The sequence below is a fragment of the Dermacentor albipictus genome, unplaced genomic scaffold (genome assembly GCF_038994185.2).
Source record: "Dermacentor albipictus isolate Rhodes 1998 colony unplaced genomic scaffold, USDA_Dalb.pri_finalv2 scaffold_13, whole genome shotgun sequence".
Classification (NCBI taxonomy): domain Eukaryota; kingdom Metazoa; phylum Arthropoda; class Arachnida; order Ixodida; family Ixodidae; genus Dermacentor; species Dermacentor albipictus.
This window is the reverse complement of record NW_027225567.1, coordinates 3,612,735-3,633,333: the sequence shown is the minus strand read 5'-3', so window position 1 is coordinate 3,633,333 and position 20,599 is coordinate 3,612,735. Positions and strand designations below refer to the sequence as shown.

At 50.3% G+C, this 20,599-nt stretch overlaps 1 protein-coding gene across 4 annotated transcripts in view; it reads left to right on the top strand.

Moving 5' to 3' along the window:
* Cip4 (formin-binding protein 1-like Cip4) overlaps window positions 1-20,599 on the top strand; it is a 318,199-nt gene that overhangs the window by 175,767 nt on the left and 121,833 nt on the right. Inside the window, exon 1 of one of the 4 annotated variants that reach the window (XM_065445622.1) lies at window positions 18,125-18,148. The exons of the other annotated variants lie outside the window; for them this stretch is intronic. Coding sequence (XP_065301694.1) covers window positions 18,140-18,148 — 9 coding nt within the window. The 5' untranslated portion in view covers window positions 18,125-18,139. Of the gene's footprint in view, window positions 1-18,124; window positions 18,149-20,599 lie in introns of those variants that run through there. 4 annotated transcript variants of the gene reach the window in all.

The following is a 20,599-nucleotide window of genomic DNA, read 5'->3' as shown; positions in this document are numbered from 1 at the left end:
GCGAAAAACCGGCGTCCAGGCGGCGAAAAACGCCCGGCGTCGAACGCTCGCCCCTCGGCGTCCAAAAATTTGACGCACGCCGGCTATCCGGACCGATCGGAAAAACCGACGCCCGGCGATCGACGCCGGCGGAAGTGGCGGGGGTGCCTCTCGTGTTCACCAGGCGTCGCGACGATCGATCTTCCACCGACTTCCGGTAGCCGCCGAACGTTTTTGTCTGTTTTTCCTTTTTTAGCTGGTGCCTCCGTGGGACCGTCCGTCGCGCGGCCGCGCTGGAGCGACGGAATGTAGGCGTTTGCGCTTGTTTGGACGCGCACTTTTGGTCTCTCTGCGCGTGAGAAGGACACCATCGATCGTTACAGCCGAATATTGAATGTTTCAGAGCATTAAATGAAGAGTACAAATTTGTGTATACATATTTTTCGTCTAGAAACTTAAGTGACGTGCTCACGAAAGACATAATTATATATGCGGTACAGTTTTCTTCCCAACCCTTTAAAAAATTGCAATTACTGTGAAATATCCTGCTTAAAACCTTTATTCTGCGTAAGTGTTGATTATTACTCGAAATGTAGGAAAATAAGTGACAGCAAAGGTAAACCTTGCCCATATTTACAACGTCATTGCAAATTGCAGTAAACTCGGCGGACTCCAATAAGTACACCATGGAAGTCTAAAAAAAAGAATTGGTGCCGATGTGCATTTCCTCGTTTTAAGAAGTTAACTTTCGTCGGGGGTGATGGGGTATTAAACTCTTTGAATTTACTGGTGACGCCAGCGTCACTATAACCGCCGCGTGGGTGCTATGAGCTAGCACTGGCTAATCTGAACAATATTTCGTCTTTTCGCAACTCTTGGTGGTGCTTGATCACACAGATTGCGCTCTTTTCTTTTCCAAGTAGTAGGCTTCCACTCATACTCTGGAACATCGGGGAAGATTGTTGATGGCACCGCATCGTTTTTCGACTGAGGCACATCGCCAGAAATGGCCGGTAGCAAGAACGAGAAAAGAAATTAAACGTACGAAAGCAAATTTTAAAAAAATGCGTACACTAAATAAAGTAACGTTTATAAATTGCTGACTTCCGCGTCACAGCTTGCACATGCTGTTGTCGGCGTACGTATAGAAAAGGCGTCGCTAGCAAAGATAGCATACAAAGGGACAACTGAAACTGCAGCATGCTACGCTAAAAGCCTAATGAAATCCAGAAGGGTACATGGCAAGCTGTATGCCCTGAGGTGAGCGGCAGACGAAACTAATGAGAGACATATGGTGACGCACGGCACCGGGGAGCGTCCAAGGAGCGCACATGGGAAGATACCGAAGGATTTTCCACGTGAAATGCCGAAAGGCGTGAAAATAGTTTACAGAGAAAGTGGGTGTTCCAGACAAGCCAAGCGTTGGTACGAAGAGAAAGCGCCCACTCGGTATACGGTTGTCGCGGATACAAGAGGTGCGCGGAGGCTGCACAATATCCAAGTGCTCTAGGGACAGCACTGTAACCATGGCAAAGTCATCGAAAGCAGCGAGACTAGAATACAATGATAAGCTCATTACAGCAGTGCAAATGCGTGGCATAATTTGGGATTGTGGTCGCCAGGACTACAAGGATCAGCGAAAGAAAGCTGTGGCATTGGCAGAGATCATCGCCGATATCGGAACCGATCCGGGAGGTAAGTTCACAATGTTGGTACTGATGAAAACAAATTTATATGCGCAATCGATCACTCGATGATACCACCCTTTGTGCTTTCGGTACACGACCGCGTTGATTTATACATTCGTCGCGCCAACTTATTGTCGTTCTAATTGTAGGATAGTTACATAATTCTTGCGCCCTTGATGTCCCATCAAACTCATTCCTCCTGCTTTCCTGTTGTTGTTTTATTTCTTTTTCATTCCCCTTTATCTCGGTATATAGTTTTCAAAACCAGTGCGTGATCGATGTGTGCGTGCACACACAGAATGTTTTGGGCGCCAGGACGCGTGTTTGGGTGCAGCAGCTTCAGGCGCTGCTTACACCGCGCGTTTAGATTAGTAACTATTCTAATTTTTTTTTACCAAGTTACTTTAGGATCACGCTCGGAACGAGAGCCGCCCATTTCACGCCAAATGTAGCACAAAACGCTAGTTCTTGGAGGAGGCTTTAAAACAGGAACTGACACTGAAGTAAACATCAATAACCACAATTTATTTTTACGCAAAGTAAACGTCGCTGTTGGAGATCCACAAAAGCTTCTGCAACGCCTGCACTCCGCGGTGATCGCAGGTGCCCGCTCACTCAACGTAGCCAGACCCGCCAGACGGCGCAAAGCCAGCCCGCTAAAATGCTTGCAGCTAAATGAAATGTGTAGAAATCGTTCGTAAGCGCCTCTATGAAACTTTTTTTTCGAAGTTTAGTCAGTAACAATAAATAATACAATAAAAATTCTGCTTATTCCTTTTTTGTTATCCAGAAACACATTCGTAAAGTCTGTCAACAATGCGGCGGGCGCGCGGCGGCGTCCGCCCGTTTGTCGCTGCATGTAAGCGAAGCCAGCGAACCGCCGGCGTCGTCCCGCCGCGTCTATTTCCGCCGCGCGATGTTCGCCGTGAAAGAACGCTCCATGTATCCCGCGCTTAAGGACGCCTACGCGGGCGGTGCGGAGAGCGAAGCAGCTTTCGTGGGGCGTTTTGCAGGCAGCTGTCGGATAAGGCAGCGCGCCGCAGACAGACAGAGAGCTCTTCGTTCGGTTGAGGAAAGTGTCGAACCTCGTAGGTGATTAGTGTATTCTGTATACGCTGTTAGGAACGGCCTGCAGAGGTGCCGACATTCAAAGATTTCCGAGCCAGCTGCAGCAGCGGGGTTGGCGTTTTCTAGGAACTGACCGTCAGTCTCCAGCCGAACGGCGCCACTAGGTCTACTGTGGAGCTTGCTTTGAACGGACGTCAAGGCGCCATTCCGCAGCCTCTTGGCGTCACGGTGTCCGCTGCGGCGACTGACTGTGTGAGGAGGAAAATACGCCGAGTCAGCAACTCTTCGTCGCCGGAATGCCGGGACGAGGTCGGCGAACCAGGCTTTGTTAGTGAACTCGCCATCACCGACCTGATCTGTCGGGAGCGGGTGAGTTCCTGAGGGAATGTATTTGGCGGCACCGTCCCACTCGCCTTTCAAGACGCAAGACGCAGTTCTGCGAAGACTGTCTCGCCTCGGTGGGGGCAATGAAACCTGTGCGGAAGTCTGTGTGTAAGCCCTCCCCCTCGAAGGCGGCTCGGCTACGATGATCTGGTCGAGCGTTTTCCCTCATCTAGGGATCTAGGGAGGACAGAGTGTTTTTAAGCTGTTGCACGGCTCCTCGGTGTGCTTTCTCTCGCAGTCATGCTAGACTGATGAACTGCAACGTCCTTACGTAGATACTGTAAATAAACCCATATTATTCGTTCTCGGTGAGAACAAGTATCTCACTTCAACAACGTCCTCAGCGTGGATGAGTTGGACGACGGCATGGGCCAGCTACCATCTAATTCATGCCCGACTCCAAACTTTACAACGCTTTGGTGCCGTGGTGTAGCTGGTAGCCGCGATAAATTTTGTTCGTTCGTACGATACATTGCACTAAACCTTCAATACTTCTGAAAATGAGCTAGGAATGGATTACGTGACATATGTCAGATGTATGCAAAAGTGTGTGTAAGTGGTATAATGATATTCTTGCCGCAAGCTTTCGAGAAAATTGACTTATTTGAGTGGTAAGATAGCAACAGACTTCAAAAGCGGTTACGTTCCTGAGCTGTCTTCAGGTCTCAATAGGATACAGGCCAGATTTGTTTTTACGCTCGCACCCTCGTTTAGCGCAAACGTCCAGTGCTCGGCGATTGAAACGCGTTCGCGTGGTTGTCGGCCCCTTGCGCCGCCGTTTGCTACTGGGGACCCTAGTTGGTGCATTTGTGTATTTCATGAAAAGGAGAGGCTTTGCGGTGCACTGTGACTGCATTTTGCACACCCAGCGATCACCCAGTGCTCACCGGTGGCGCAAGAAGCGCCATCAGCTTTGGGTGCCAGTATCGCGGTTTGTTTCTGAGCCCTGTAACGTAATCGCGACCACAGTCTGTCGGCGCGGCCCGGGCATGGGCTGCTGGTACTTGCAGCTGATAACGAGCGAACAATGGCGGCAAACATGCGATGAGAACGGGCTGGGCGCTATCGTGACCGTTCGCTCGTCTGTTCCCGCAGTCTCGGCCAAAAAAAAGGCGGCTGCCGCCTCCAAACGCTGGTAATTCTTTTGTGCGCTCCAGGGAGGAAAAAAAAAAGCGATTAGATAACAGCCATACGAAGCCAGAGATAACGAATGTTGACTGAAGCAAACATGAAATTCACGTTTGTTATTTTATATCACGTCCTGTTCTTTGTGAAGGAAAAGGGAACTTAAAGCCGAAGACGATTTGCCCCTTGCGGGAGCCGAACCCAGCTTTCCTATGCACGCATGCGGTCTTCGCTTTCTTGGATGTTTATTGTTCATGTATTTCTAACCAGTACGTTGTGCATAAAATGTACTGTACCTGAACATGCGTGTACAGGTATTTATGCGGGTGCAGGTAATCTTAGTGTATGCCACAGCAGTTCACGCACAATAGTTGATCCACTGAGTCTGCTTGAAAGCTGTGGTTGTTTCAATTAAGCCTGTAATGGCCAACGTATCATTATGCATGCTGGAGAGAGTTATCAGTCGTGGATAGTTCAGCAAAGTAATTGCTAAATAACTAATTCCGTTACTACCCAAATAACATTAGGTTTCTCCTTTTTCACAGATGTATACTTTCCGTGGCCAGAAATAAAAGTGAACAAATTATTCGAATATTCCTTAACGTGAAACTGCGTTGGGGCATTAAAGGGTCCAAGACGCCCTTTCAACGTTACGCATTCATACACGTCAGAGGATACTACTGATTTTGTTTAGATTTTTGTTGGGAAAACACACATAAAACCAGATCGTCCTCTAGATTACACCGCTGCTTTCTACAGGCGGTGGCGATTATAGAGCTTTTCTGTTCATTATCACATCGCCGAGGAGATAATGCTCCAATCCAGCACAGCTCAACTAAATAATAATTTTAAAAAACATAGTGAAGATATTTATTCATCATAATGTTACTATTTTCTTGTGGAGTGTCTAAAAAAAGCAGATTAAAAAAAAAGTGGCGCTCTTTTGCCTTACATGTTCTTGCGGCAATAAAATCTAATATCAATTTTCCGAAATCCAAGGCAAAGACTGAAACTCGCAACAGACTGCACGAAGAGAAAACAAAAATAACAAAGTGACAAACCGAAACCCGTTTGGAATAAGCGGAGTTCGTCATTCAGCATGCAGTATATGCACGCTGCATCGACTAGCATTTTTATTAGTCGGTTCGCTCCATACGTAAGCAGGGGGGAAGCAAAACTACGCACAGGTTAGCGGTGTACTTATTTCGAGATGCGCCAGTTATTTTTTCTTTGCATGATGGCACGACGGTTTGTTGCTGTTGTGTTCGGTCTCTGGTTATCGTTTCATCATATGCGTCCCGTTTTTTCAGACGACGCAGCAAAAAGCGTATACCGCCCTAACCGTATCAGCATGACCTTACCTGTTTCTTTTTATGCGTTGCATATTGCAATCACTCAGTTCAGCCCTTGGGCGCGGCCGCGCAGCCACCATTGAGGGTATGAGCCATTGTTCATTGCTGCGCGTCTGCGCGATCAGGTACCGCATATTGCAATCACTCAGTTCAGCGCTTGGGCGCGGCCGCGCAGCCACCATTGAGGGTATGAGCCATTGTTCATTGCTGCGCGTCTGCGCGATCAGGTATCGCATATTGCAATCACTTAGTTCAGCGCTTGGGCGCGGCCGCGCAGCCACCATTGAGGGTATGAGCCATTGTTCATTGCTGCGCGTCTGCGCGATCAGGTACCGCATATTGCAATCACTCAGTTCAGCCCTTGGGCGCGGCCGCGCAGCCACCATTGAGGGTATGAGCCATTGTTCATTGCTGCGCGTCTGCGCGATCAGGTACCGCATATTGCAATCACTCAGTTCAGCGCTTGGGCGCGGCCGCGCAGCCACCATTGAGGGTATGAGCCATTGTTCATTGCTGCGCGTCTGCGCGATCAGGTATCGCATATTGCAATCACTTAGTTCAGCGCTTGGGCGCGGCCGCGCAGCCACCATTGAGGGTATGAGCCATTGTTCATTGCTGCGCGTCTGCGCGATCAGGTATCGCATATTGCAATCACTCAGTTCAGCCCTTGGGCGCGGCCGCGCAGCCACCATTGAGGATATGAGCCATTGTTCATTGCTGCGCGTCTGCGCGATCAGGTATCGCATATTGCAATCACTTAGTTCAGCGCTTGGGCGCGGCCGCGCAGCCACCATTGAGGGTATGAGCCATTGTTCATTGCTGCGCGTCTGCGCGATCAGGTACCGCATATTGCAATCACTTAGTTCAGCGCTTGGGCGCGGCCGCGCAGCCACCATTGAGGATATGAGCCATTGTTCATTGCTGCGCGTCTGCGCGATCAGGTATCGCATATTGCAATCACTTAGTTCAGCGCTTGGGCGCGGCCGCGCAGCCACCATTGAGGATATGAGCCATTGTTCATTGCTGCGCGTCTGCGCGATCAGGTATCGCATATTGCAATCACTTAGTTCAGCGCTTGGGCGCGGCCGCGCAGCCACCATTGAGGGTATGAGCCATTGTTCATTGCTGCGCGTCTGCGCGATCAGGTACCGCATATTGCAATCACTTAGTTCAGCGCTTGGGCGCGGCCGCGCAGCCACCATTGAGGGTATGAGCCATTGTTCATTGCTGCGCGTCTGCGCGATCAGGTACCGGATATTGCAATCACTTAGTTCAGCGCTTGGGCGCGGCCGCGCAGCCACCATTGAGGGTATGAGCCATTGTTCATTGCTGCGCGTCTGCGCGATCAGGTACCGGATATTGCAATCACTTAGTTCAGCGCTTGGGCGCGGCCGCGCAGCCACCATTGAGGGTATGAGCCATTGTTCATTGCTGCGCGTCTGCGCGATCAGGTACCGGATATTGCAATCACTTAGTTCAGCGCTTGGGCGCGGCCGCGCAGCCACCATTGAGGGTATGAGCCATTGTTCATTGCTGCGCGTCTGCGCGATCAGGTATCGCATATTGCAATCACTTAGTTCAGCGCTTGGGCGCGGCCGCGCAGCCACCATTGAGGGTATGAGCCATTGTTCATTGCTGCGCGTCTGCGCGATCAGGTACCGCATATTGCAATCACTTAGTTCAGCGCTTGGGCGCGGCCGCGCAGCCACCATTGAGGGTATGAGCCATTGTTCATTGCTGCGCGTCTGCGCGATCAGGTATCGCATATTGCAATCACTCAGTTCAGCCCTTGGGCGCGGCCGCGCAGCCACCATTGAGGATATGAGCCATTGTTCATTGCTGCGCGTCTGCGCGATCAGGTATCGCATATTGCAATCACTTAGTTCAGCGCTTGGGCGCGGCCGCGCAGCCACCATTGAGGGTATGAGCCATTGTTCATTGCTGCGCGTCTGCGCGATCAGGTACCGCATATTGCAATCACTTAGTTCAGCGCTTGGGCGCGGCCGCGCAGCCACCATTGAGGATATGAGCCATTGTTCATTGCTGCGCGTCTGCGCGATCAGGTATCGCATATTGCAATCACTCAGTTCAGCCCTTGGGCGCGGCCGCGCAGCCACCATTGAGGATATGAGCCATTGTTCATTGCTGCGCGTCTGCGCGATCAGGTATCGCATATTGCAATCACTTAGTTCAGCGCTTGGGCGCGGCCGCGCAGCCACCATTGAGGGTATGAGCCATTGTTCATTGCTGCGCGTCTGCGCGATCAGGTACCGCATATTGCAATCACTTAGTTCAGCGCTTGGGCGCGGCCGCGCAGCCACCATTGAGGGTATGAGCCATTGTTCATTGCTGCGCGTCTGCGCGATCAGGTACCGGATATTGCAATCACTTAGTTCAGCGCTTGGGCGCGGCCGCGCAGCCACCATTGAGGGTATGAGCCATTGTTCATTGCTGCGCGTCTGCGCGATCAGGTACCGGATATTGCAATCACTTAGTTCAGCGCTTGGGCGCGGCCGCGCAGCCACCATTGAGGGTATGAGCCATTGTTCATTGCTGCGCGTCTGCGCGATCAGGTACCGGATATTGCAATCACTTAGTTCAGCGCTTGGGCGCGGCCGCGCAGCCACCATTGAGGGTATGAGCCATTGTTCATTGCTGCGCGTCTGCGCGATCAGGTATCGCATATTGCAATCACTTAGTTCAGCGCTTGGGCGCGGCCGCGCAGCCACCATTGAGGGTATGAGCCATTGTTCATTGCTGCGCGTCTGCGCGATCAGGTACCGGATATTGCAATCACTTAGTTCAGCGCTTGGGCGCGGCCGCGCAGCCACCATTGAGGGTATGAGCCATTGTTCATTGCTGCGCGTCTGCGCGATCAGGTACCGGATATTGCAATCACTTAGTTCAGCGCTTGGGCGCGGCCGCGCAGCCACCATTGAGGGTATGAGCCATTGTTCATTGCTGCGCGTCTGCGCGATCAGGTATCGCATATTGCAATCACTTAGTTCAGCGCTTGGGCGCGGCCGCGCAGCCACCATTGAGGGTATGAGCCATTGTTCATTGCTGCGCGTCTGCGCGATCAGGTATCGCATATTGCAATCACTCAGTTCAGCGCTTGGGCGCGGTCGGGCAGCCACCATTGACCTTTAGCGCAACCACGTGATGTGACGTCACGACAGCCGGAGGAAAAGCTGGGCCCCAACTCGCGCAATATGCAACGCATTCTTGGCTTAACCAAGCTAAGCCTGGCCATTTTGTGTGTGTGTGTGTGTGTGTGTGTGTGTGTGTGTGTGTGTGTGTGTGTGTGTGTGTGTGTGTGTGTGTGTGTGTGTGTGTGTGTGTGTGTGTGTGTGTGTGTGTGTGTGTGTATGTTTCTGTTTAATGTGATTTTCGTTCGAGATTTACGAATACCGGCGGGCGGTGACGTGGCATTCGACATCTGCGGAAGATGCCTGCCGTTATAAATGTGTTGTATAGATTCAGGTAAAAGTTTCCACGGATACGACGTTTCTTTGTTTTCCAGCACAATATGAGGTATCAACAAATAAAGTTGTACTAAAGATAACTGTAATGAAGATGGGGGAGACCTCCCCAACGGAAAATTTGAATCGTCAACATCTAACTGCTCACGCTGTTCCAGAGATGGGGAGTATACAGTTTGCATCGACGAAGGACGCTCCGTGTAGTACCAAAATGTATTCGGTTCTGCGTAGTGCGGGCTGTAGAGCCGAGGCTGCTCGTGCACGAGCGCGTTCAACGTTCGCTGGCGATGGTGTAGGGATTGCGCCGTCATTACACGGGCTGCGCGGTGCCGGTCAGCGACAATTACGCCCGGCTCGCCGCGCATGGTCCCGGCATAAGTGTGTGCGCGTGCGCTCGACCTCTTCGCCGCTGACTTGTTCCGCCTGACAGGTGGAACCGGGCCAGTCCCGACGTCCGGCTCCGTTCCCATGGAGCGTTTCTCGATTTTTTTTTTGTTCTCGCTTAAGTGCCTCTCCCCGCTCATCGCAAACACGCGCTCGTCGGCACACTGCTTGCTGCGGGCCTACCTGGCGAAGCTGGCGACAAAATCCCTATAGCCTCCAAAACGTTTCGTCTGTGAAGTGATGTTTTATCGCCCAGCGCGTTGCGTCGTTGCCTCCCCCTCCCCCTGTGTGGGTGTGGGGGTGTGTGTTCGTAAGCGGAGTACTAATCGAAAACATGTCGCGCTCGAAGCAGGTTTGATTGATTCGTTGGCCCGCCGTTATATACGGAGCGGGAAGCCCCGGGGTGAAATCGAGGAGCGTCTCTCCTCGTACTGAGAAAGTCCGCGCTCCCGCAGATCGTTGTCCTCCTGAGGACTCGCGCGCGAGAGAGAGCGGGACAACGCATGGTAACTCCGCTGTCGCCTTCCCGGAGCGCAGGTGGCAGTGTCATTTCTTTTCCCCTTCGTCTCGCCGCTGAACGCGTACCGCCTGCATGGTCTAGCTGTAGGTACCCGTCCTTGCGGCAGCCCTCACGTTTTTTTTCTTCGCAGTGAGGCTCGAATTTAACCTACCTAAACTCTGCTCGTTTCATTAGGCATTATTAGCTGGGTCCGGTTTCAGGTTTCCCTCGCGCGGTTCGCGCATGAGGGCCCGGGCCATCGACCGGCGCCCTTTTGTTTTCCTTCTGCCTCCACGTCCTTCCTCTTCGCTGTTTGTTTAATGGCCGCGGCAGTCCCTTGCGCCGTGTATACACACTCGTTTGTCACGCAGTTTGCTCGCCCCTCCCTCTCCTCTTCTAATGAACTGTCTCGCGGCGGGCCGGCCACGCATGGTCAGTCAGCTGCCACGGTGGCTGCGGTGGCGGTATTACGCTGGAGGGCACACACGCCCACCTTGGCCGAGACTTGCAACCCGGCCGATGACGTCGCGCGCGCTCGTTTGTCGTCGCCGTGCTGTTCGTGTTGCCTGTCGCGCAGCTTCGGTGCTTCGCGTGCCTATGTTATGCGGCTGACGCGGGCACTGTCAGCCCCGTACGCAAGTGCGCCGCCGGACGGCCCCGTTGCTACGCGTGCCTGCCGCCCGCAGTCGAGAGAGGGGCGTTCAGAATTCTCGCCCACTCGTTTGCGCACCGATCCGGAGCTACTTCCTGCACTTCACCCCTCGATTTCCCCCTTTACCACTCCATCCCGCCCTCCTCTATATCTCTATTATTTTTTTTCGTTTACAGTTAGCACGAATCACAGGGGGCTGCACACGTATCCAGAAAAATTTCAGGTTTTCAAGACGGTGAACGCTCTCTCTCTCTCTCTCTCTCTCTCTGGCACAAATAAGCAAAAGCTGCTTTCTCGGCGTCCTGACCCCATCGTACTGCTCCATTCATGAGAAGCTATGCGCACGAGAGACGAAGGAACACAGCATTTTTCGCTAGAGGACGATTACTCTGCCGTTTTATGTGGGAAAGAAAGTTATAATGAAGGCTTAGTCAGTGTTTAAGTAAGCGGGGGGAACTTTCTTATTGTGATATGCGCAGTTAGCTTTGCAAGGGGGTGCTTGTGCGACTGTCCGTTAATTTTGATAGCTAGTGCCAGTGCTTGTCAGTACGTAAAGGTCAGGGAGCAAGTGCGATCAGCTCTTCAGAATTTATAATGGTAGTGGCGATGATTGGCACGGTAGCATAATGGGCGAATCGGATAATACTAGTGGTATAGCGGTAGAAAGTGCTGTACGATTGTAAAAAAACCGCCCCGTTGGCAGCCATCGCTTGGGCATCACGAACTGTTTATATGCTGTTAGCCCCTGACGACTATTGCCCGAGGAAATATTAAAACGAAACATTGGCTTAGGGGAGGTGGGGAGAGAAGAATGTTATCGCTAAGGTAACATTCTGTTTATCTACGCGCTGTAGGTTATGGACAAATAAAAAATGGTAACTTGTAATTTCCTACTCGGCCATTATTGCCTTAAATTACTCGTGGAGATGAATGCGGGGTGACACGAACGTTCGGTGGGCAGGCTCGATCACTGCGAACACAAAAAAAAATAATAGTTTTTTGTTTCGAAGCTCTTTAACGACCTTTGCAAGAGCTTCGTGAAATATTTTCATTGTATTACTTCTTTCGTAGTGAACACCGCGAAACAATGCACAGCAGGTTCACGCGCCCACAAAACTTTTTGAGATGCCCAAAGTGCGAAAATGCCCTAATGTTTCGCGGCAGGCACGTACCCAGGATTTTCTTTCGGGGGGGGGGGGCACCTTCCGGGGGGAGGGGGTACCTTCCGGGGGGCGTATAACTTTTCTATGCAAATGAGGCGAGGGGGGGTACCTTTACTAGTACAGATGTGAATAACGCCCACCATTCGCCATTAAAACGCGTAAACCCACAAACGATAAATGAAATACGGTGTATTTTACACGTACGCTGTTAAGAATGGCCACCTGCAGTGCCGGATTGCCGCCCGCTTACGACTATTGAGGGCAAGATGCCGGGAGCTTCGCCGCCAACTTCTAGCCACGGCGTGACTAAATCGACTTTGTGACGGAATGAGTTCGGCGGGCCAACTATTGTTCCCAAACTCCCCAACGCGCTACCCGGAACGGCTCCGAGTGCTACGGGGCCCCTCTGACGTCGGCTCCGTACATTGGAATGTGTGTGCCTTTGTGTGCGTAAACCGTCCTGCGGGAGGCGGCTAGGTTGCGTTGACGAAACGAACATTCGCCGCCTTGTATCGCAGGAGGACCGAGTGTTTAAAAACTGCTGTTGTGCGGGTGCTCGACACACTTCTCTTGAGCAGTCATGTTGGACTGACACTCTTTTCTTAAGCAGTCATGTTAGACTGATGCACTTTTCTCAAGCAGTCATGTTAGACTGATATAAATATTGTAAATAAACCCCTATTCCTCGTTCTCGATGAGAAGCAGTCCTTCCCTTCATCAACGTCCTCAGCGTGGATAAGTTGGACGACGGCATGGGCCAGCTACCTTCTAATTCATGCCGGACTCCAATCTTGACAACGGATCACGAGCGACAGAATTGAGCCGCCAATCCTGACAACGCCTGTGCGATACGCCTCTCCTTTACTTGGCAAACAAAGAACCACGTCAAATGTACTCGCACAAGGAAGAAGCGCAGAAAGAACACTGCCAAGAACAAGTAAAGAAACAAAAGTGCAAAATAAAGATTATTTTAGTAGAATAGAACTTAAAAAAAGCTGTTGCAACGAGCTTGCCCATGACCGTGCGCGAGATCTAACGCGGCGCGGCGGCATGGAGGCCTTATGGGGACAGGATGAAATCCAGCAGAACGATCCGCTTCTTACTTTTCACGAGATAACATCTCACTATCGGCTTAGCAGAAGGGCCTATCCTCTTCCTTACCCGAAGTTAGACAGGTCTCAGTCATTTTTACTTAGAATGCTCCAGACGGGCTCATTCCCTTCGCTGGGCTTTCTCAGCCGTATCTACACAGACGTCGATTCGAGCTGTCCAGACTGTAATGAGATCTATTGTTCCGTAGCGCACATGCTCTGGCAATGCCCCGCGTTACCTACCGGCCCTCTCTCCAGCGAAGCCGACTGGAAAGAGGCACTCCGGAGCCCATCGCTCCAGACACAACTAGAGGCAATCCAGAGGGCCCGAGAAAGGGCGGAACATCACGGTATTCCTGCCCCGACTTGGACGCGGCCAGCGGCTTCCGCGGGTCCCCGATAGGGGCCTCCGCTGAAGCTCCTCAGGATCAAATAAAGTTCACTGTCTGTCTGTCTGTCTGTCTGTCTGTCTGTCTGTCTGTCTGTCTGTCTGTCTGTCTGGTCTGTCTGGTCTGTCTGTCTGTCTGTCTGGTATGTCTGTCTGTCGGCAACAAAGGCACACGGACCGCGCGGAGGTAGGTTACTCTGCCAGCCAATCACAGAAGCAAACAAAATCGTCGTCGTGCGGCCTTTTCAGAATGGCGTCGTACTTAATACCTCCGGAGCGTCTGCTGTTTTGAGTCTTTTCATCGGCAGAAGCAATGAGGTGTGCAACAGACATGGACCAAATGTATGGAGTCTTCAAAAGTCTAGCATAATGTGTTGTTGGGCAAGTTGGTTCATAGTGTTTGGAAAGATTGGATGCGCTTTGTAGACGATCAGAAGGAAGAAGACAGGACAGGCGCCTGTCCTGTCTTCTTCCTTGTGATCGTCTACAAAGCGCATCCAATTTTTCCAAATACTACAAGAGTCTGCGGTGCAGTTCATTTCACTGCTGTACGCGTTTTACTCACGAAACTTCACTACCAACTGAAGTTAAGCTTCACAACAAATAGTTGTAGCGAAACAAGCATGTTATTTCAGTTCAGTAAAGAATTAGGCATTCCCCATTCCACTTTAATAGGCGAAGTAAAAGGTATAAAATTACGGGCTAATAATTTTAGATTTGTAGTTACTGCTTTATTTGGGTAACAGCAAAAGTTTAAGTACGAATTATTTTGCAGCCCCGCGGAGGAACAGTGGTTGGCGGTTATGAGGGTGTGGGCGGGTTTCATTGCCGACTTAAGTTGTATCCGACTATAGTAGCGTTTTTTGAATTAGCTCTGGAAGAACTATATAGAAATATATATTTGCGGAACAATGACGGTTCTTTTGGATCCCTCCTTTACTGCTCTAACAAGAGCCACAACCGACTCGTATTGTTATTTGGGAAGTTGCGTAACGATGCGTGGCCGCCAGTCGCGTACAAGCGCGTAGGGCGCAGGAAGCTGCAATTCTAAACGTACTGCGCCCACCGCTGAAGGCTAGAAAAACACCTACATAAGCGCAGCAGAGAAGTGGCTACGTTAGGTGGCTCGAATGATAACTGTAGAAGCGTCATTCAAAACACACGGAATTCTCCACTTCGGGCGGCGTTTTCTCTGTTTTCTTTTTAAATAAACAGCTGTTGATCCATAAATATTTTCATAAACAATGGCTAAATTTGTTATTTTCGCTTTTCCTTCCTGTTTGGCTGTTGTCTCGGCCCTCTCCCTTAGTAGACCACTTAATTTCTCAACTCCTTGAGAGTCTTGTTTCCAGTTGCCAATTGTACAGCACGAAAAGTGCTGTACAATTAGGGAAAAACCAGACGAGTTAACAGGTGACAGTCATATTGCCTATGAGTTTAAGGGTTATTGCAGGGTTTGATGGTGGACGCTGTCTCGCATTATTTTATTTTCCACCTTATCTAACCCATATCACGGGTGTATGGTTCCGAGGATCTGTCAGTGTCGCGGCCAGCCGTCACTCGAGGAAATAATGAAACAAAAAGAAAAGTTAAACGCAATTAGCATTTTATCTAACCGCAACTCGTTCCACGTGCATACAGACCAGCTGACCATGAACTGAATCCCTTTCCTCACCCCTGGATCAGTCTAGACGAAGAAGGTTGAACTAGCGAAGCAACAACGATGCGCATGACCGTTGAATAGATTGTGACTACTGAATGCATTTCGAGTTAATCGCGTGGGTACCGAATTGATGAGGAAACTGGCATTCACATCCCAGGAGACGCCGATAACTACGCCATCCAAAAGGAGTGAAAAAAGCAACAAAATGTTCACCGGCGAATAGCTGTCACATCTCAACATTGATTTGGCGGCGCTTTAGGAATGTTTGTGAGAAGTGGTGGCGTGGGCGGGGAGGGGGGCTGCCCCCCCCCTGGGTACGTGCCTGTTTCGCGGCATTAAGCTAGTAGCTTGGTATTTGAGGGCTGCGGATGCTTTGCGATCATGTGCAGATTGAAGGCCTCGACCACTGGCTTGATGCCTTGGTCGAGGCCTCGACCAAGACCTCGAACGAAGACAGACAGACAGACAATAAACTTTTATTGAGGTCCTGAGGGACTAGCCGGTGGAGACCCGTTGGGGGCCCCGGCTCGCCGCTGGCTGCTCCCATGTCGGAATCGGGAGGCCAAGCCTCGCCGCTCTTTCACGGGCCCTCTGGACGGCCATGGACTGGAACTTGAGTTGCGTACTAGATATGGCCTCGTCCCAGTCCCGTTCGCTGGTGAGGGACGTATCCCGTGTTTTTTTTTTTTTTTCATTCCAGAAACATCTACAAGTGAGCGTGCATCCTGTTGTACGTTTCTGCTGCCTTGGCCAATACGAGTATCAGCAGTGCTCTTGCGTGAAGCGAACTGACGCTTGTTTCATCGTGTGAGTGGAGCCTAAGATTAGGACAAGCGTCTTGTCCTGGGCAGAAAGAGAGGCCATAAGGGAGAGGCAGGGTGGTTAACCAGGTAGAGAACGCGTGCGTTATGCCGCGCTGGTACGTCATTCTTGAACTGCCTGAATTTAGCGCCGGCAGAGTAAAATCCTTGTATCTCTCTTAATTACGAGGACAAACCTTAACGTTTGTTTACTTTATTAATATTGATATATCACACGATTTCTTGTTCCTGTCTGCTGTAACTTGTCTGCGCATATTGCTATCTTTATGCGTCGACACTCCTGCTGCGGTATGATGCAAGAGCGTCACTGCCTTTACTGGCAGTACACCGTGTTTCCTTTGAGTCGAATCCAGTACAGACCACATATTGGGGGCACATTATGTGTCTGTGTGTTAAGACTTGGCGATACGGGGAGAGATAAGCTGAACTGTTCCTGCGGGGCCTTGTATGGCAGCTGCTATATTGTGCCTTTGCGAAGCTCTTGTTTGTGGTCCTACAACCTTGTTGCACTGTCGTGCGTAGAAGTTTCGCATGGACAAACAATACATAAAGGTGCGCTGTTGACAAGCGATGTTTTTTTTTGCGCCCGAATGTAACCTGCAGTGCGCTTGCCGCTTGCTACTGCCCTCAAGCGCCTCAAGCTCGCGACTGAGTTTTCACTCTACGAGTGTGTTCGTGCGTGCGTGAGATTATGTCAGCGCTGCGCAAACAACGATGGAAGTTTCTCTCATTTTTCTTCTTTCAAGTACAGTCACCAACGCAGACAAAGCGCGCAGTTAGTCTCGGCTGTTCGTGTCCAAGTCCACGTACTCCAGTAAAATGCTGGCAGTTGTCTCAGCTTAATTCATTGCACCGTAAGTGATTCCGCAGAATATCAGGAAGTTCGCCCCTAAACGTGAGCGACTTCGTAATATATGAATATTTATTCTATCGCCCACATCATTCAAACGTAGTTCCCGAACGAGGGAGAATGACCATTGTTATTTACAATATGACGCAGTCAGAACGTCTCCCCGCTGATAACTCTGCGTGTGTTCATTTTGTATACGGCTGTTATCGGATTTGCCTGGATAGCAGGGACGGTGTGTTCCGTAGAGCGTTTTGATAGTGCTCTCGGCTAGTCGATAAATTCCTGCTTCGCATTTGTCGAACCATTCTCGATGGTTCGCATGCGGACAACTGTTTCGGACCTATAACTACCCACACTAATATGATACTGTGGCGCTACGCGGTGCGGTGTATTTTTTTGCTTTGAACTCTTTAGTGTAATCAGAGCTTTTCCTCACAACATGCTTCAGCTAAACATGTTCAGTCTGCTTGTAATGAGCGTTGTACAGAGGAGTGTGACGGCCTCCAAGGGTTGTTGGACATTGGGGGTGTTCTTTCTAAAAGCTGCGTGCGTATTGTTTTCCAGACATTCAGGGGCTCTGTTCTGGCATCGAAGCATGTATTCAATAAGTTACAAAAGCTCGAAGCTCACTCAACTGCCAAACAAGATTGCATACAGATGCTCATCAGCGGAGCTTTGCTCGTTGACTCCGCGCTTTTAAGCTGCGATGGTTTTTTTTTTTTTTTTTCGCGCGGTCCAACTTAGCGTGGCGTACCTCATGCGCTGTCTGCTCTTGGTTTCCCCTAGGCTAAACAACTGACTGCCTTAATGATGAAAACTTAGCGCGCCTAAGGAAACCGCGCTGCGGAAAACGGAAGTTGCTGCTTGCCGCGGAGAAGTCTTCCTGCGGCCCCGTCGTCCTTCACTCGCAGCTGCACCAGGCAGGCGAACGCAGGCGCACGCACTTCCCGCGTCGGTGGCGTGGCGTGGCTCGGCGGCGTAACGCCTCTGCCGTGCGAAACCAAGCGCGCGTGCGTCGGTTCAGATCCCAAACCCCCCGCCGGGCACTGCTGCTGTATTAGCCCTTATCACCCGCCTCGCTCGAGCTCTTATGGCCGCATTAAAGTGCAAGTCGCCGATGGGGAGAGCGCGGACTGCCGGTGTAATGACGTTCGTTGGTGGAAGTCTGCGGGAGGGCGGTGTCGGATAACAGCGGCGCCGCAGCGACAATGCAACACCCCCCGTGGCGATAGCTCACGGCTGAGCACTCCACACTTTTCTGTTCCTATAGGCTCCGTGGCCGTTGTCGCTTTCGCGACGCTGTCGTGTGGAACGTGCCTTGTGCCAGAGTCGGTGCTTCGTGTATCCTCTTCTGACGGTCTTCCCGCCGAAGCCGCTGCAGAAGGTACCGCGCTACACTTCAAGCGTGTTTGTTGGATGCACGTGCGTGGTTTACCAAAGGCCGCACGGAAAGCCGACCCAGTGCAACGCGACCACATTGTCCCCCCTCGTACCGCACTCCGTCGCCTGTCGTCTACCTGGCACGCGTACCACGGTGACTCGACACGATCATGCGCATGGTACGGTACGCGAGTATCGCTACGCTACAAATGTGTTCCCCCGCGTCGTCACTGTGGTATATACTATGCGCTTGCAACGCTTACTGGCGCCCAGCCAGGGACGCAGATGCAAATAGACGTGCAGTCTTTGTTGGAAGTTCCGAAGCCACGTATTCCGCAAGTGGCAGGATCTGTCGCCGGTACTTCTTTGCAGTACACTCGTGCAGTATGCCTGGCGCTCTGAATCTCGGGAGAGAAATGAGCTCGGCCCCATCTCAACCTCCAGGGCTTCCACCGAAAGTTGCACCTTGGGTGTGAGCACGCTACCCGGCGATAGGCCAGGTCACCCGCGCTGTGGCTTGTTAACTTTTTTAAAATTACTGCACGGGGACGAGTTCGTACGGGTGCCGTTCAGAATTACACGCGTTGTAGCGTCTAAGTACCGTTGCGCGTTCTCTTCTTTAAACTATACGCGCTCTGTCACTTCAAATAGCCGTTGTCTGCATTGCACGGTTACCAAGCTCTGCACTGAGCGACAACACAGGTTGATTGTGTCGAGAAAATGTAAAATAGGTGATGTAGGGATACGTGTGTTGAACTGTACTATATACCATAGACAACGCGAAGCAGGACTACCGCACGTTCTCGCCTCGTCTTTTTTTTTATTATTGATATGATATAAGGGGATGTTGGCGCACAGTTTAAGGCGCCAGCTACTCCTCATCTCTTGAGTGGTTTCGTCGTACATCGTACAGGGTTCAAGGCTACATATCAAATAGTCTTTTCACACAAGCATCAGGACTTATCACGCAGCGTTTCCACAGGAAGACTATGACGTAAGGAATACATGGTACATTCAATATACAATGTAAATGTCTCCACACTTATGTAGATGAAAGTCTCAAAAGTACAAAAGATATTGTCGCCTAATAACACATTGTCTAGTCAGCGAGTGGTACATACATCGTGTAAATGCATTATCACATACAGTCACAACAGAGCAGTCAACATAACATAATTCACAAACACATGGATATATACATTGACAATGAAATGAAGGGGACAATGAAAGCGCTAATAACGACCAGCAATGCCGCTGTCTTCAAGAAAAGTCTTTAGTGCTTTTAAAGCACTCTTCTGTAAGGCCGTTGTTGGCCAAGGGCCCAAAAGTTTCCTTAAACTGAAAGGTGTGCGGTCTAATTTAATTAGCGCTGATTTAAGTCGGCTTCTTGGTGTGTCGTGATGTGGGCAATCTAGAAGGGGGTGATATATATCTTCGTCTACAAATCCACAATCACATTCGGGGGTTTCCGCACGGCCAATTCTGTGTAAGAAATGCTTTGTGTAGGCAGTGCCTAGCCTTAATCGATGAATGAGGGTTTCCATAGTTCTATCTAATGACAATGAAAATTTGAATTCACTAAATGGATCAATATGATATAAGTCCGAGCTCTTAGAATTCTGGTCAAACCAAGTGTTCCTAGACATTTTGAGAGACGTTGTCCTTATAATGTAGCTTAATTCATCCTTTGATATTGGGAGCGGAGCCGTATCGTCTTTGAGGTGCGCTTGTCGTGCTGCTTCATCGGCAGCTGTGTTGCCAGGAATGTCGCAATGCCCTGGTATCCACTGGAGTGCTATTGAATGTTTCGCTTTGTGAGGTTTTTAAGTGTTTCATATATTATACTGTCACTGAATGTTTTCCCTTTTGTGTTGCAGAGTGATGTTAGAGCCGCCTGTGAATCGCTGAAAATTACCCATTTTTGCGCATCTCTTACTGACAATATAAATTTTATCGCAGATAGGATTGCGAACAGTTCAGCCGTTGTGGAAGAAGTCGCACGAGATAACTTGAATTATTCTTGTTTGTTGAGGTGTGGTATAATGAATGATGAAGTTGAAGAGGTTGCTGTACTGGAGCCATCTGTATAGACGTGTGTGTATCCTTAATACCGCATATATATCTGGTACAGCGCTAGTTGTTGAGCAGCTCGAATGAACATGTCTCTTTTGCTGAATATCCCATCTACTGATAATTCGATTTTTGGAACTGTAAGCAGCCATGGAGGATATTCGATGTCTGAGTTCCAAAATTCATTTCTTGGCAATATGTGAAGATTTTTTTTGAATTTCTACATGAACATAACTTCTATCTCGTCTCATTATGTCTAGAGCCAATGGGTGGTTTTTATGCTGGGTTTGAAGACGGAAATAATGCCGGCATGTTTCTGTAGTTCACATAACTGGAAATGGTAATTGGCGAGCCTCAGCTATTACAAGGGAACTAGAAGTCGCTCGTGGAACTCCTAGGTATAGGCGTAGTCCTCTAGCTAAAAGTCTTTGAAGTCGCTCTTCGGACATGTGGGAAAGTCCGTGTAAGATGGGCGCGGAATACGCAACTTTTTGACGTAATAATGCATTGTGAACAGTCAGCATTGACGATACTGATCCGCCCCATGATGTGCCTGCAAG